This window comes from Contarinia nasturtii, unplaced genomic scaffold (genome assembly GCF_009176525.2).
Source record: "Contarinia nasturtii isolate CC-2019 unplaced genomic scaffold, AAFC_CNas_1.1 Cnas_scaffold_350, whole genome shotgun sequence".
In the NCBI taxonomy this organism is placed as follows: Eukaryota; Metazoa; Arthropoda; class Insecta; order Diptera; family Cecidomyiidae; genus Contarinia; species Contarinia nasturtii.
The window spans coordinates 583,616-596,613 of record NW_022197705.1 but is presented as its reverse complement, the minus strand read 5'-3'; the positions used below and the strand labels follow the sequence as shown (position 1 = coordinate 596,613).

The following is a 12,998-nucleotide window of genomic DNA, read 5'->3' as shown; positions in this document are numbered from 1 at the left end:
CCGTAAATTCGCCTTAATGAGTTTTTACACCTTTTTGTTTTCGCCATCGCCACGGTCAGCGCACACAAACTCTCGCCGATTACATTGTCATCAAGTGTTAATTTTCTATACTCATCTAGAGATGTGCGACCGCAACTTTGTCACACACACACACATCGGGAGCTTTTACGAACTGAGAAACTGGTCAACGCTGTGAGAGATTGGTCATCAAATCAATGTTGTTGCATTTTTAATCACTTAATTAAAAAAACGTTTTTCATTTACCTAAAACGAAAAAGTAGCGACTTCTTCAAAAGCAACTATTCAATTGGCATTTTAACGATCATGATTATTTGCTTGTATTTTAATTGCGCATAAAATTTCGATTTAAAAACGATGTTAAGAATTGCTTTTATGAATCTATTCGATCGGTTGAACAAAATACAACCGATCATGTTTGTGTACAAAATATCATGTCTTTACAATCACAGAAAGATCGGGTTTATTTAACAAATATCAACAAAATACAACTTACCAAATCAAAATGTGTTTTTTTTTCGTTGCTCTTTATTTTCTGTTTGTGAAGAATCTTAATAGCGAACAATAATTCGTTTGAGAGAGAAAAAACTGAATGTGACAGGTTTCTTTATATTATTATTGTTGTTATTGATTTGTGTGTTCTATCCCATCCCCCGCATTTAGCACAAATAATAACTTTCAAACAAACATGTTTGCAATGTTTGCATACATGTATTGATTGCTTATTGTACATTTTGACACTTACAGCAGTTAAAACTTACACAATCGCAGAAATCGTTCGACCCGTCAACCTTGGAAAACCTTGAATAAAATCGCATTTTTGTATTTCACATTTATACAACTATCTCAAACAATGCTTATTTGAGCTAAACGTTTTATTTCTTTTTCTGTTTATTATTAAAAAATTGTAATATGACTGGAATAAAGCGATTCGTGCAATCGAAATTGACACCAATCATAGTATACTCTCTATTGTTCTCTATGATTTAAAGCTGATTTAAGTGAATTCCATTCATTGAGTTGCAAATGTTTTGTATTAAATTTTTTATTATAAGTCCGTATTAATACAAATTGCATGAATGGTAATTTTATTTTATTTTTCCAAAGAAATTCAAACTTGAAATGTTCAGTTCAGATCACAATCTATGTGATTACATTTTCATATTACAAAGTGTATATTTCTCTTGTTTGTAGGGCGGTTCAATGGTTGTATTTGTTCAAAATTATATCTTGTCAAACAATAATTATATCCAAAAGCTGCAATTTATCATAATAATGCGTATACGATCACTGCGATGCTGTAGGTTTCCAATCGATCTTAACCACGTTCGGGCTGTGTATTTCAATTCCTGTCGAGTTGTGACATTTGATCTGATTTGTGGTTGTTGCACATTAAGCTAGTCATTTGTCAGAAATACAGAAGGTAGGAGCCAACATGTCTCAGTGATTCGCTGATAAATTGCATATTCAATTATTGTGCACCAACACTTTTTCCATCAACAAATTCAATGCAGTCTCTTTAGATTCAGTTTTCGGTTTGGGTTTATTCGTATTATGAATTTACCATAAAAATACAAAATTCGTCGGTTACAAACGACGATGACAACACGATGAATTATTATGGTAAAATGTTCCAATTAAAGCAATCAATTTCATCGTGCCAATTATTATTTTAGTTTACCTATAAATTGGCCATTTGACTGTCGATAATTATTTAAGTAAATATTAACACCGACGCAAAAACCATTTTTAAATGTATAATTTACCATTCGACATCATATAATTGTACGCGGTCGGCCCTTTTCGATCCAATACATTGTCATCGATGGATGACATTTGATTTCCTTTTATTGAAATTGTCGATTTTGTTACGGTCTTTTGTGCCATATATCGAACCTTCGATGTGTTTGTAGGCAAAATCGATCGTTTGCAATTTACCGCACATTTCAATTTTGTGAATGGCGGCAGTTTTGTCTTTGAACACGAGAGATAGAGAGAGAAAAAACCTCTTTAATTTTCTAATGTTTTTTTGATGATAGACTTCTTTTGTGGATGAAAGAAAACAAAATCATGGTGTATGTTGGGCGGTTTTTTGCCTGTGAAATGCAAATGCCCAAGCTTAGTTTGTAATGATACGGTGTGGAAATTGTTCACTCGTTTTTTTCAAATGACTATATATATATCAAAATATTTTGAATATATATACGTTGCGTTCATCGCACTGTTTGCAACCAAACCAGATTTATGCGTACATCTAATAAAAAAACAGAGAGTAGAAATCTTTTATGCAAACGGCGCATATAAAAACACATACACACAGACCAAATCAATTAATTCCACTCTCAATATGGCATAGAGCGGATTTGTTCAAAGCAATGGCCGCCTGCTGCTGTGTGCTCACACAACTTCCACTAAAACAACAATATCGAAATGTTGATTTGTAGGTAATGAAATGACGAGATGCATATCTCAAGATGCAAATGTAATTCAAAACGCATGCAATAAAAGCATAAATGTTCTTTATTCATTCGTGTCGCGCGCGCCAACCGCTCGATACTATCGAGATGAACTGAATGTTGGGCACACAATGACTGCCTATAAATTGCGCTTTACTTTCCTTTCGCCGACTCATTTCGGAGATATTTTCCGTTTCTAATTTTGCATTCAATGGACTTTCACTCGTTTTATTGAAATGCAACCGTTAACATGAAAATTACAAATATAGAATGGAGCTTATTCATTTGTCAACAGAATTTTATGACTAACGATAACGATCCGGAGCTTAAGTTATTGACTATTGTTTTGAGTCAGCCGAAATGTGAATAACAAATGACGGTTTTTATGTGACGATAAAAGGGTTTTCAGCACAAAATAAGCTCTTGAATGCGAAATTTGGTGCGGTTCAAGTGACAACGATCGACATTCACACACGTATGTATATACATATTAAAATTAGAAAGCCAAAAGACGAAAATCCATCAACTGATCGATTGACTTTAATCTGTGCGAAACAAAAAAGACAATCCAAAAATTGCTTCTAATCACTCACGTACACTCGAAATTCAATTTAAAGACAATTCTGTTTTTTTACTTCTTTTTTTCTTTATTGCGATTGCACGTTTAGTACGTGTGTCGTTGTTGTCATTTTGGCATCCGCGTAATTATGGCCGCTACGTAAATAGCAGTATGATTGTGCAAAATGTCAAAATCATACAATTTAAGAAAATGTTTGGTTGCGCATAAAAATCGCCCACATATTTCAATGGTAATTTTATGGGAAACGTGGATACGATTCATATGGAGTAGATCGATGGTACTTTTGGATTCACGTCTCATTGACTATACTTATGTCAAATCGATCATCAGAATGTTTGAATGGAAGCGTAATGCTTTTGATGAGTAAAATAACAACCATTTTCTCTCTCTCTCATTCTCAGTTTTTGGCCATCAGCCGCAATTTAAACAAACACTACTTTTAAGCTGAAGAATTCTTTCTCAACGAATATGGTGGATTTGTTGATTTTTTTTTCGTGTGTGTTTTGCTCGTTTCATTGCTGCGGCAAAAATGTATTATTCATCAATCAAAACGATGAAGCGTGGTTCGTTGCAAATGATTTTTTTTCGCTATATTTGAATTGAAAACTAGGCGTACGGGTGATTGTCTTACCAACTAACTACCTGAAGCTACGCAATTTTGTACACAGAACCACACACGAAATATATACTTTGTATATGGTGTGGCCGTGTGCGCGATCCATCATCGCACCAAATGCATATCGTCAAATTGTATACCTGCATTCGACCTCATCATTTCAATACATAAATCATATAATTTATGGCAATTGATAGCAATTATTTTGTGAATGTGAGTTAATTTCCTGGAATGGAAAACTTGGATGGTAAATACAACGGGACTCTTGGTCGCAGAGAATTTATCTTAAGCAATAAATAACGGTCTTTGGGATTATTATTTAGTTCTTTTTTTTGTCCTGACAATCGAATGTGATAAAAGAAATAGGTACTCAATTTAATGTTTTTTTGTGAATTGACGCGCACTTGAAGTTCAACTCAGCTTATGCTTAAATTTGATGTAGGAATGATAATAATATTTTTGGTTTACTTCGGTGTTAGTTTTGCTTTCGGCAAATATTATTGAAAAGAAAACAAACACCTAATTGTGAAAATGTTCACGTATTTCTCAATTCGTATGCATCGGTTGAAATCGAAGCGGTGCGCGCACAAAAGTGCGCAAACCCTTTGTTGAACAGCATAGATTCGCTCATTGTATTTCTTTCTAATATGATTATATGATAATTCAAGCAATCAATTTGCACTCGGCAAATGAACGCACACGCCACACACACAGCCAACAAACTGATTTAACAATATTATGCCAATAAATATTTATTAAAAGAAAATCATCGCTTTGGAAGCGATTATCAAATCGAATGATTGAAAAAAAAACATTTATATATTCCAAAAAAAAACTTGCTAACCTTTCATTTGGTATGGAAAGCAACACTGGAATCATTTGTATGCAAAGCACAAAGGAAATAACGCATCAATATTTATTTATTTCATTCGATAAAATTGCAGTTCATTAAAAATAAATATATTTTCCTTGTTTCATGTGTAAGCCGTTTGCGGTGTGCACGACTCAATCATTTGCAAAAGTTTTTGTTTTTCACACCACATGCGGCCGTTCGTCATCATACGAATGAATTTATACTGATGGAATGGTGTGAAAGCTTATGTAATGTTTAAGAAGAATCCATTTTTCATTCCACATGGCGTTGTTTGCATACATCGATTTTTTTACGAATTCATAGTGCAAATAAATGGCGATGTCGTGGCGCGCGATATACACGCAATCCAACTAGAATATCGATATATCATGAATAAAAACAATCATCGACTGGTTGGCGCAGAAGAAAAACTTATTCTCGTTGCATACATCAAATGTGGTGATTAAGTTCTGTGGATCTCGCGGCATTTATCAAACATCGTACGATTTTTTAAGTAGAGAGATACGTTTCTTTTTGCTCCAAACATACTGTACAAAATGACAATCATATAAATCGTATTTGCATTTATCATGTATTGCAAGCTCGAGAAAGAATTAAATGCATGTAAATAACAGAGAATGTTAAAGCGCGTTTCTCAACAAATGTATAATGGAGTGTTTTCTTTGTCGGTGATTTTTTTTGTGTGTGTATTCAGACATGAAAGTGTTTGCTACAAAAATCTTGGATCTTTCACATTTTATGCACACTTTTTTTTCTGACCGACACAATTTCATTTTGGTTGGGTACATAAAAAAAGCGCCTGGTTTTTTTGTTGACCTTTCCAATATAGCCCGTGTGCCGTACAAAATAAATGCAAATTCTATAATTGAATCTCAAGGCAATAACAAACAGTATTGCCAACTTATTTGCACATGAAGCACGCAATCTATTCTATTCATATATTGAATCTGTTGCAGAACGATAATGATCTACCGCTATATCTATTGACTAAGCGTGCATAATACACAACACATACAAAATGGAATACACAGAGATTAATTGCATTTGACCTGAAGAACTAATAATAATACCGAGTGAAATATACATTAAAGAAACGAAGAGAGAAATTTGTCTCGAGCATTAAAACTTTTTGACCTAGAAAAATACTTTGTGAAGAACAAGTCAAGTAGTGAATTGCTTGACTGCACAATTTTCTTTGCAATTTATTTCATCTATTTTCCAGTTGGGAGAAATTTGGCATCGATCGCATTTATAGATCGAACACAAATTTTTGGATAGATGTACAAGGTAAAACATTTCAGTGATGTTGAAAATGGGATGCGCTTGCATAAAATTAAACCATATTCGAGGAGTATTAAATCGTCTTCTAAAATTGATATATTCATTTCAAAGTGGCACCAGTGGCACTAATTTATTCGACTAATCCTGTTGCCACACCGTAAAATACAGGTGTTATTTGTTATGTACACTTTCGCTAAATGTGTCCAAAACGATATTGTTTATGGCCAAAAATATGTGTACGCATTTCCATATATAAAACGTTTGTGTGAAGGTCAAGCGGAAGATGAATTTTGGATGATGCGTAAAGATGCACGAAATTAGCATTCCAAATTTGTCAATAAAGCAATTCAGTCTAATTCGATGGTCAATTCAAATCAAAGCCAAACAAAACATGTGCTAAGCGCTATTCGTTTTGAATATGTTCATGCCAATGTAATGAATACAAAACGTGTGCCAAGCATCCATCAATAATCATTGAGCATTGTTGTACTACTTAAGAATAAACCTAAACGTTTAAATCGTTTGCCATTTTTTCTTTTTCTCTAAAAATACAAAGGAGGAAGAAGAAAAAAAGCGCCGAGAGAACGTTGTGTGTTTGGTCAACGCAAACAGATCGAAGAAATGGAATATATGTAGAATATAATGGTTTCAATCTGGTGTATGTGTGATGTATCAAATGACTATCATCAATTCTAGCTGTTTGCGCGGCATTGCTCATGTCTTAGTTACATTGTTTGCGCATCGTTTGTGCTGGTCTGGCATGTGGGGAGAGAGGAAGATAGCAGAGATTTGTATGTAAACAATAACGCAAAAAGCAAACGGTAATGAATGGAATTGAAAGATCGCATTAACATACTGTTCACGGTGGCCAACGCTACCTGCATATATCGTTTTTTTTAACACACATACACCAATCTCTTGACTTGTTTTTTTTTCTCTAGTTTCTCTCTGTGTTTGTATACTTGTCCTGCTTGATTGTATTGGTTTTGCTTCTAAATAAAGCACAAATAAATCGAAAACAAGCAAATATTTTAATAAATTACCTATTCATTTTATACGTGCCGAGGCACCGACACACAAACACACACATATGTAAGCATGCGCGACCAACAGATGTATTGAACACTGTGCGCACAAGAGAGAGAGAAAAAAAAATACTGTGTGAGATCGCGAATACATTCGAAAAAAAGTAGGTTTAACGTGCTTTCAATCCAACATTTCAATTTAGTTTTAAAGCTACAACGATTACGAATACGTCTCGCAGATTTTTTTACGTCGACTGAAGTGCTATTTTTTCTCTCCTTCAATTAACTTCGTTTTAGATCAATAGGAAAATACGAAAGATTTAATCCGTTAGATGAAATCAATATCGATCGATTTGACGATAAATTTAATTGAATGTAAGATAAATTTTCGTTTCAATATTCAACAAAAAAAAATAACGAGTTTTATGTGTCAATTTCGTGAAGAAAATAGTTCAAGTGCTCTCACATCGTTTACAGTTAGCTACAAGCACAACTAATTTGATTGACCATTGTGAATTTGCTAAAATGAAAGTACCGCAATCATATCAAAATGAAGTTGTAAAAATTGCTCAAGTGATTAGAGAGAAGAGTTAATATATTAACCAAGTGAATAATTTGGATGCCAGCTGAAAAAGAAACATGCAATTGAAAACGATTTGTAAACAAATGAGATTATCAACACCAGTTTAGCTGAATATAAGAGAAAAAAAACAAACCTCGCAAGTGTTTCAAGACAAATCGCTTTAAACGCGCTGTGGTTTTGAAAAAAAAAAAAAATACATTGTTTCTTCTTTGCCTGAAAAGTTGATTGATTTCTATCTTTTTTTCTCTCTCTCTCTCTCTCTCTATCTCGTCCGTTCTGTGCGTCTGTAAATCCATATTAATGCATAAATTCGGTATCGAGTTTAAGGTTGAATACGTGTAGGTGATGTGTTGTTTTTGAAAACACAGAGCCAATGATCTCATAACCACAGAGAAATTACGAGTACAATATCATCGAGATATTATTTTGTTATATGATGTAGATATTCTTGATGTGATTTCAAATGGAAAATGACCACCATTGATTTGTGTCTCACCAAGTGACATTTCCTGTCATATGAAAATTGATGCTTAAATGTTTGATTCATGGAAGAGGCTCGTTTGAACAAAACCATTTCACAATCGGGTATTACTCAATCAAGTGGTAGGTGTTTTTATGATTGGCATTCGCGTTAATAGGCCATAATGAGGGCCAATAAACATGGAAATTGACCAAGATAATACCCGCAATGCTTCGACAGCGTGTACCATGTGTTGAACAGGCCTCACCTTCTCTATGAATCACACAGTTAATTATAAAACAATGTTTCGGTAAATACGCTGTCGAACTTTGAATTTATTTATTGGAATATTCTCGACCCAAAGAATCGCTTATTCATATTTTCTGCTTTTTCGCCAAAAACAATATATTTTCTGCTTATGGAATGTCGACAACGCAAATGCCATATATGTCCAAATAAAGACGTCGACACGAGTAAACAGAAAAAAATCGCAGTTTTTTAATGGGATCGCCTGAAACCATTTCAAGCATGCAGCTGAACTCTGCCAACAATACAAATTGAGCATTTTAATTTCAACAGTATAAGTTTCCCAAACACAAATTGCGAGGAATTGAACTCTTAACAAATGCAAAGAGAAAAAAAAAACAAACGATGTCGATATCATCGATCGAGCAAGTCGAGCATGTAAGCAATGCCGATCTTAAATGGCATTGTCAATAATGTAACAACGTCGGAATTTATACAAGCATTTCGACTTTTACAATTTGTATTCGATGTTTTCAGAGCACATACTTTCAAATAAAACTCTGAAACGCTTCAAAAACAAGACAACTTGATTCTCATATACTCGTTTTCTTTGTGCATATTTGCATTTGCTCCGATTATAATCCACTTAATATAAAAACTAAAAAAAACGAATTTGATGACGGAATCACTTTTGTTTGTTTCATGCAATACCTTTTTTAACGTCTTTTTGTTGGTTTCGACAAAGTTCACGTGTAAGACCGTTGCTTTTGCTCCTGAATAAACAAAAATTAAAATCATATTCGGGCTGAACGGAAGCATTCACGACGAGACAAAATCAATAATTCATTTTCGACCCCAAAAAAATGTCTTGATTGGTGGTATTTTAAGTAAAAAAAATGGATCTGTGTGAACGGAAACAATAAGAATTATTCTCATGACGAAAATATCTACACCGTTAACCAAATAAATATCTCACGATGGGACCATAAAATTTTGAGTGATGAACGAGTGCAGAAATTAAATTCGAAATTCTTGCAGGAAAATCATCGACATTAGCGTGTGGTGTCTCGAATGAATCGCACACACCTATAAAATACAACGATAAAATCTCATCCATTCCACCAGAGTGAAAAAAAACCTTAAATTTTATAACGTGCTGTGGTGTTTGAGATTCGTGTCAAAGTGTCATCAAGTGCATGTATAGCGATTGTGAAAGCACGCCCAACAAGAGCACTTCCCATTCGGTATTATATGGCTCGTTAGAGCTAATTCACATCCATGTGTGCTTGTGTTAGCCTCGTTGCTTTGCCATGTTTTCAAAGTTCATGTTCGCATTTTTATGTCACAAATTGTTATTTTACGATCAGAACAAGTAAAGCTCAGTGTAAAGTGTAGATTTTCTTATGTTATGAACATTTGTTTCAAGTGACACAAAAAAAACCAGAGCACTTTTAGTTGCAAACTCACTTTCCAACTCTGGAACTTAATGTAAAAAAAAAGACAAAAACTCAAACATTGATTTTGAATGTTAACAAATTTATCGATTAATTAAGAATCAAAAATGTTCGCACCGAAAAATTCGTCGCCAGTTTTGCATCCGGTTTATTCGAGCGATGAAGTCGCCGCTTACCAGGTTTGCATTGATTATTATTAATTTCGCTTAAGCAAAGAACATGTTTCATACCGCTGGTGTATCTTGATTTGATTCCCATGCTCTTCACATTTTTTTGATGTTCTATCCTGATTAAAATCCATTTGTTTGACGGGAAGTTTTCTCATACTGTCAACATTTTTTGTCTTCACATTTTAATTTGCACATTCAATTTGCATAATTTGCAATTTGAATATTCCATAATGATATTTCGTTTCGCATGTTTGACCAACAAAAAACCCAAAAAAGTGTGGAATGAATAATTTGTGGGATTTCTTTTTCGAATTGTATAAGGTTCGTTCACACACGTTTCCGAATTTGCAGTATTTCGTCGCATTATAGATCCATGGCCATAGCGAATTTGTCTTCATTACTTCATTTTGGATCTTGTCATGGTATTATGCATTTTGGGTGCCGCTTAACAAGTTCACGACCATCCAATGCTAATCAGAAAAAATCGAAAACGTATTAATTTACCTACCAATTCAACTTTTCACGCTTAAAATCCTATTTGAAATCGAAATTCAAATAAATCATAATCGATTAAAGTTTAATGTAGTGTTTTTTATACTTGATTTAATTAATTCAATAGTTGAGTAAATTTTCCGATAAATTCACTTCTTAATTCCATTAATTCTTTAATGAATCGATTAATTCCATTTCTTACACAATTAATTCCAAGAAATAAAAAGCGATTCCATCTAAATTCATTGAACAAACATGAAATACATCTGTGAATTGTTTGAATAAAAAAAATGTTCACGCTCTGAGATCTTGAAAAGTACATCAAGGTGTTAAAGGAAGAACACACAATTATCTTTTTGTTGTGCGGCTTCGTTTTTCAATCGGTAATAAAAACTGAAAATCTCAACAAAGTTTCGGCATTACAATCGCACCGCATTCTGCACATTGCCGCCAATTTAACAATTCACTTAAATGCATCCGAATGAATGAAACAATACGTGCAATCTGAAACCATCACTATAATCATCATCCATGTGCCAATTAGTGATGGCAGTCAGTCAAGAAGAAAATATTGCAAAAGATACCCAACTCAACGCAATCAGATTGAAAACACAGCAGATTGAATTATGTTATTATTAATTTTTGTTAAAAGATGAAATAAAAAAAAGAATTCACATGTATAATAATTGGGAGAGCGCTATCAAACAATTTGAATTATGCGGAGCAGCCCGAAAAATCATCAGACACTTTCTAAATTCAATCATTGTTTTCAGTAATGTGGATCGAAAAATTGAAAAATTGCAGTTGAAAATTAAGAGAAAAAAGAGAGTTTTATTTTATTCATAAACTTAAAAAAATAAAAGTCGTGTTTATTATTATTGTGTATGATCGATTATTGAAAGTATTATACATTTAATGAGGAATTGTTGAAAAGTCAGTCTAACAGATTACGACATAGGTAACCACGTCTTCTTCAAAAAATTTAAGGGTAATTTCCGGTAAAAATCTATAGAAGATCCTGGCTAAAGTCGATTCTATCTAGTTAAAAACTGGTTATGAAAAGCAAAAAAGTCCCGCCTTATTTACAGTCACTCTCGAAAAATGTCTCAGTGAAAGCAGAAAAATTATCGATGTGTATGAGAAGTGTGTAAAAACTCTTTGCCTATCTTTAAAAATCCACAACAATTAAATGCAACACATTTTAAATGTTCATAAAAAACTTCTAGAGTTACTAGTAAATTACTATTTCAGGTTTTTCACAGTCAGCCAAATTGATAATCAAAATAATTGATTATGATTATAACTAATTAACTAAGTAACTTAATAATCAGATAGAAAATATCATGATTATTTATTTAACTTTTTGATTAACGCCAAACTCTTGGGTTTATCCGAAATGAGTTCTCTCATTGAATTGATTTTCATTGCTCGAAAAGTCAATGAATTGCTTTCAATTTGAATCGGTACTTTGAGATGAGGATAATTTTTTCGGATTTCATCGTAACTGAAAAAAGAAGAAGAAACAATTATTAAAATACATAATTTATGTCAACAAATTTACTTTCTATCTTACCTAAAGGTTTTTAGTAGTTCAAAACCAGCTTTTTCGGCGCATGCGTCAGCTATATGCGAAGAGAATACATTTATTGTCAACTTTATGTTGAATTCTTCACAAAATATCTTTCTTGTTTTCAAAAGTTCCACAGCAATTCCTCGACCGCGATATTTCTGAGCAACGCAAAGGCCGCAGGCAACTAATACTTCATCAACGTCTATATCAAAATCTTCAGTCATCAATTGTAACAGACCAAGACATCTTTTATCATTTTTATTTGATTTAATCAACGAACATAATAATTTATACTTTCGGTCGATGCAACCATAATACATTCTTTCGAACATTGAATACACATTTCGCAGTCTTTTCTTTATCACAGCAATAGGGCTCATCAATATGTGATCATATATAGACAGGACATAGTTCATATTTATGCCAACGATTTCATCGGATCCTTCTTTGAAACAAACTAATACCGCCTTCTGTTCAATGACCGATCTCCACTGTACTTCCATTTGATCAAAAACAACTTCATCCTCATATATCTCTATAAATTTAAAGAAAGTCGATTTATTTTTATTTTTCAAAAAATATAACTTCATTTTTTTTACTTACTGTAAGCTGCTGCTAATGGCTCGTCAATGGAGTTTTCTTTCATGAACTGCAGGGCCTGCAAAATATAAGCAAATATTAACACACTGTACACTACAACTAATGGCCTTAATGTTTTTAAACATAAAATCCATTGCCTTTTCAGTTATTGATGGGGGCAAGTCTTGAATGTGATATTTTTCTCCAGATACAGTGAATGTATGCCAAATTTTCGGATATTCCGACGATTCAGGACGATTCCATGACAAATACATTGCTTTCGTAATTCATAACCTTATTCACGTGTGTTAGAAACTCAACTAAAATGGTATATTCCAAAAATTCGTTAGACCAAACCTACAATGTTAGGTCATACATACATAGAGCAATAAAAGTGCATTTGCAGCTGTTCGACTCTGTATGTTTATGTACATTTTTGTCTGTGTTAGTTGTTTTAGTTTGTGCTAAGGATACAAAAAATACTAACAATCGAGAACACATGTTTTCCTTTTGTGTTTTGGAATCGAACAACTGCATATGCACTCTTGTTGATTGCACTCACATTTACTGAGCTCAAAAACCAAAAATTGTCTA

The 12,998-nt window shown here is 33.3% G+C and overlaps 2 protein-coding genes across 9 annotated transcripts in view; one reads left to right on the top strand and one right to left on the bottom strand.

The window, feature by feature from the left end:
* Nucleotides 1–12,998, top strand: part of LOC116337970 — a 62,633-nt gene that overhangs the window by 31,598 nt on the left and 18,037 nt on the right. For 2 of the 8 annotated variants that reach the window (XM_031762976.1, XM_031762971.1), the window contains exons 1-2: nucleotides 7,089–7,225; nucleotides 9,178–9,772. The exons of 5 other annotated variants lie outside the window; for them this stretch is intronic. In XM_031762976.1, coding sequence (XP_031618836.1) covers nucleotides 9,701–9,772 — 72 coding nt within the window. In that variant the 5' untranslated portion in view covers nucleotides 7,089–7,225; nucleotides 9,178–9,700. Of the gene's footprint in view, nucleotides 1–7,088; nucleotides 7,226–9,149; nucleotides 9,773–12,998 lie in introns of those variants that run through there. One more of the 8 variants, XM_031762972.1, reaches the window with a different exon arrangement.
* On the bottom strand, nucleotides 11,129–12,760 carry LOC116337975. Its single transcript, XM_031762985.1, has 4 exons — nucleotides 12,563–12,760; nucleotides 12,429–12,483; nucleotides 11,829–12,360; nucleotides 11,129–11,759 (listed from the first exon to the last, which is right to left on the bottom strand). The coding sequence occupies exons 1-4, from the start codon at nucleotides 12,677–12,679 to the stop codon at nucleotides 11,603–11,605; spliced, it is 861 nt and encodes a 286-aa protein (XP_031618845.1). The 5' UTR covers nucleotides 12,680–12,760; the 3' UTR covers nucleotides 11,129–11,602.

Coding starts and splice junctions, on each gene's coding strand:
- LOC116337975 (XM_031762985.1), bottom strand. CDS start 12,679: ATGTATTTGTCATGGAATCGTCCTGAATCGTCGGAATATCCGAAAATT. Junction 12,361..12,428: donor GCCATTAGCAGCAGCTTACA/GTAAGTAAAAAA, acceptor TTAAATTTATAG/AGATATATGAGGATGAAGTT. Junction 11,760..11,828: donor GAACTACTAAAAACCTTTAG/GTAAGATAGAAA, acceptor TTCTTTTTTCAG/TTACGATGAAATCCGAAAAA.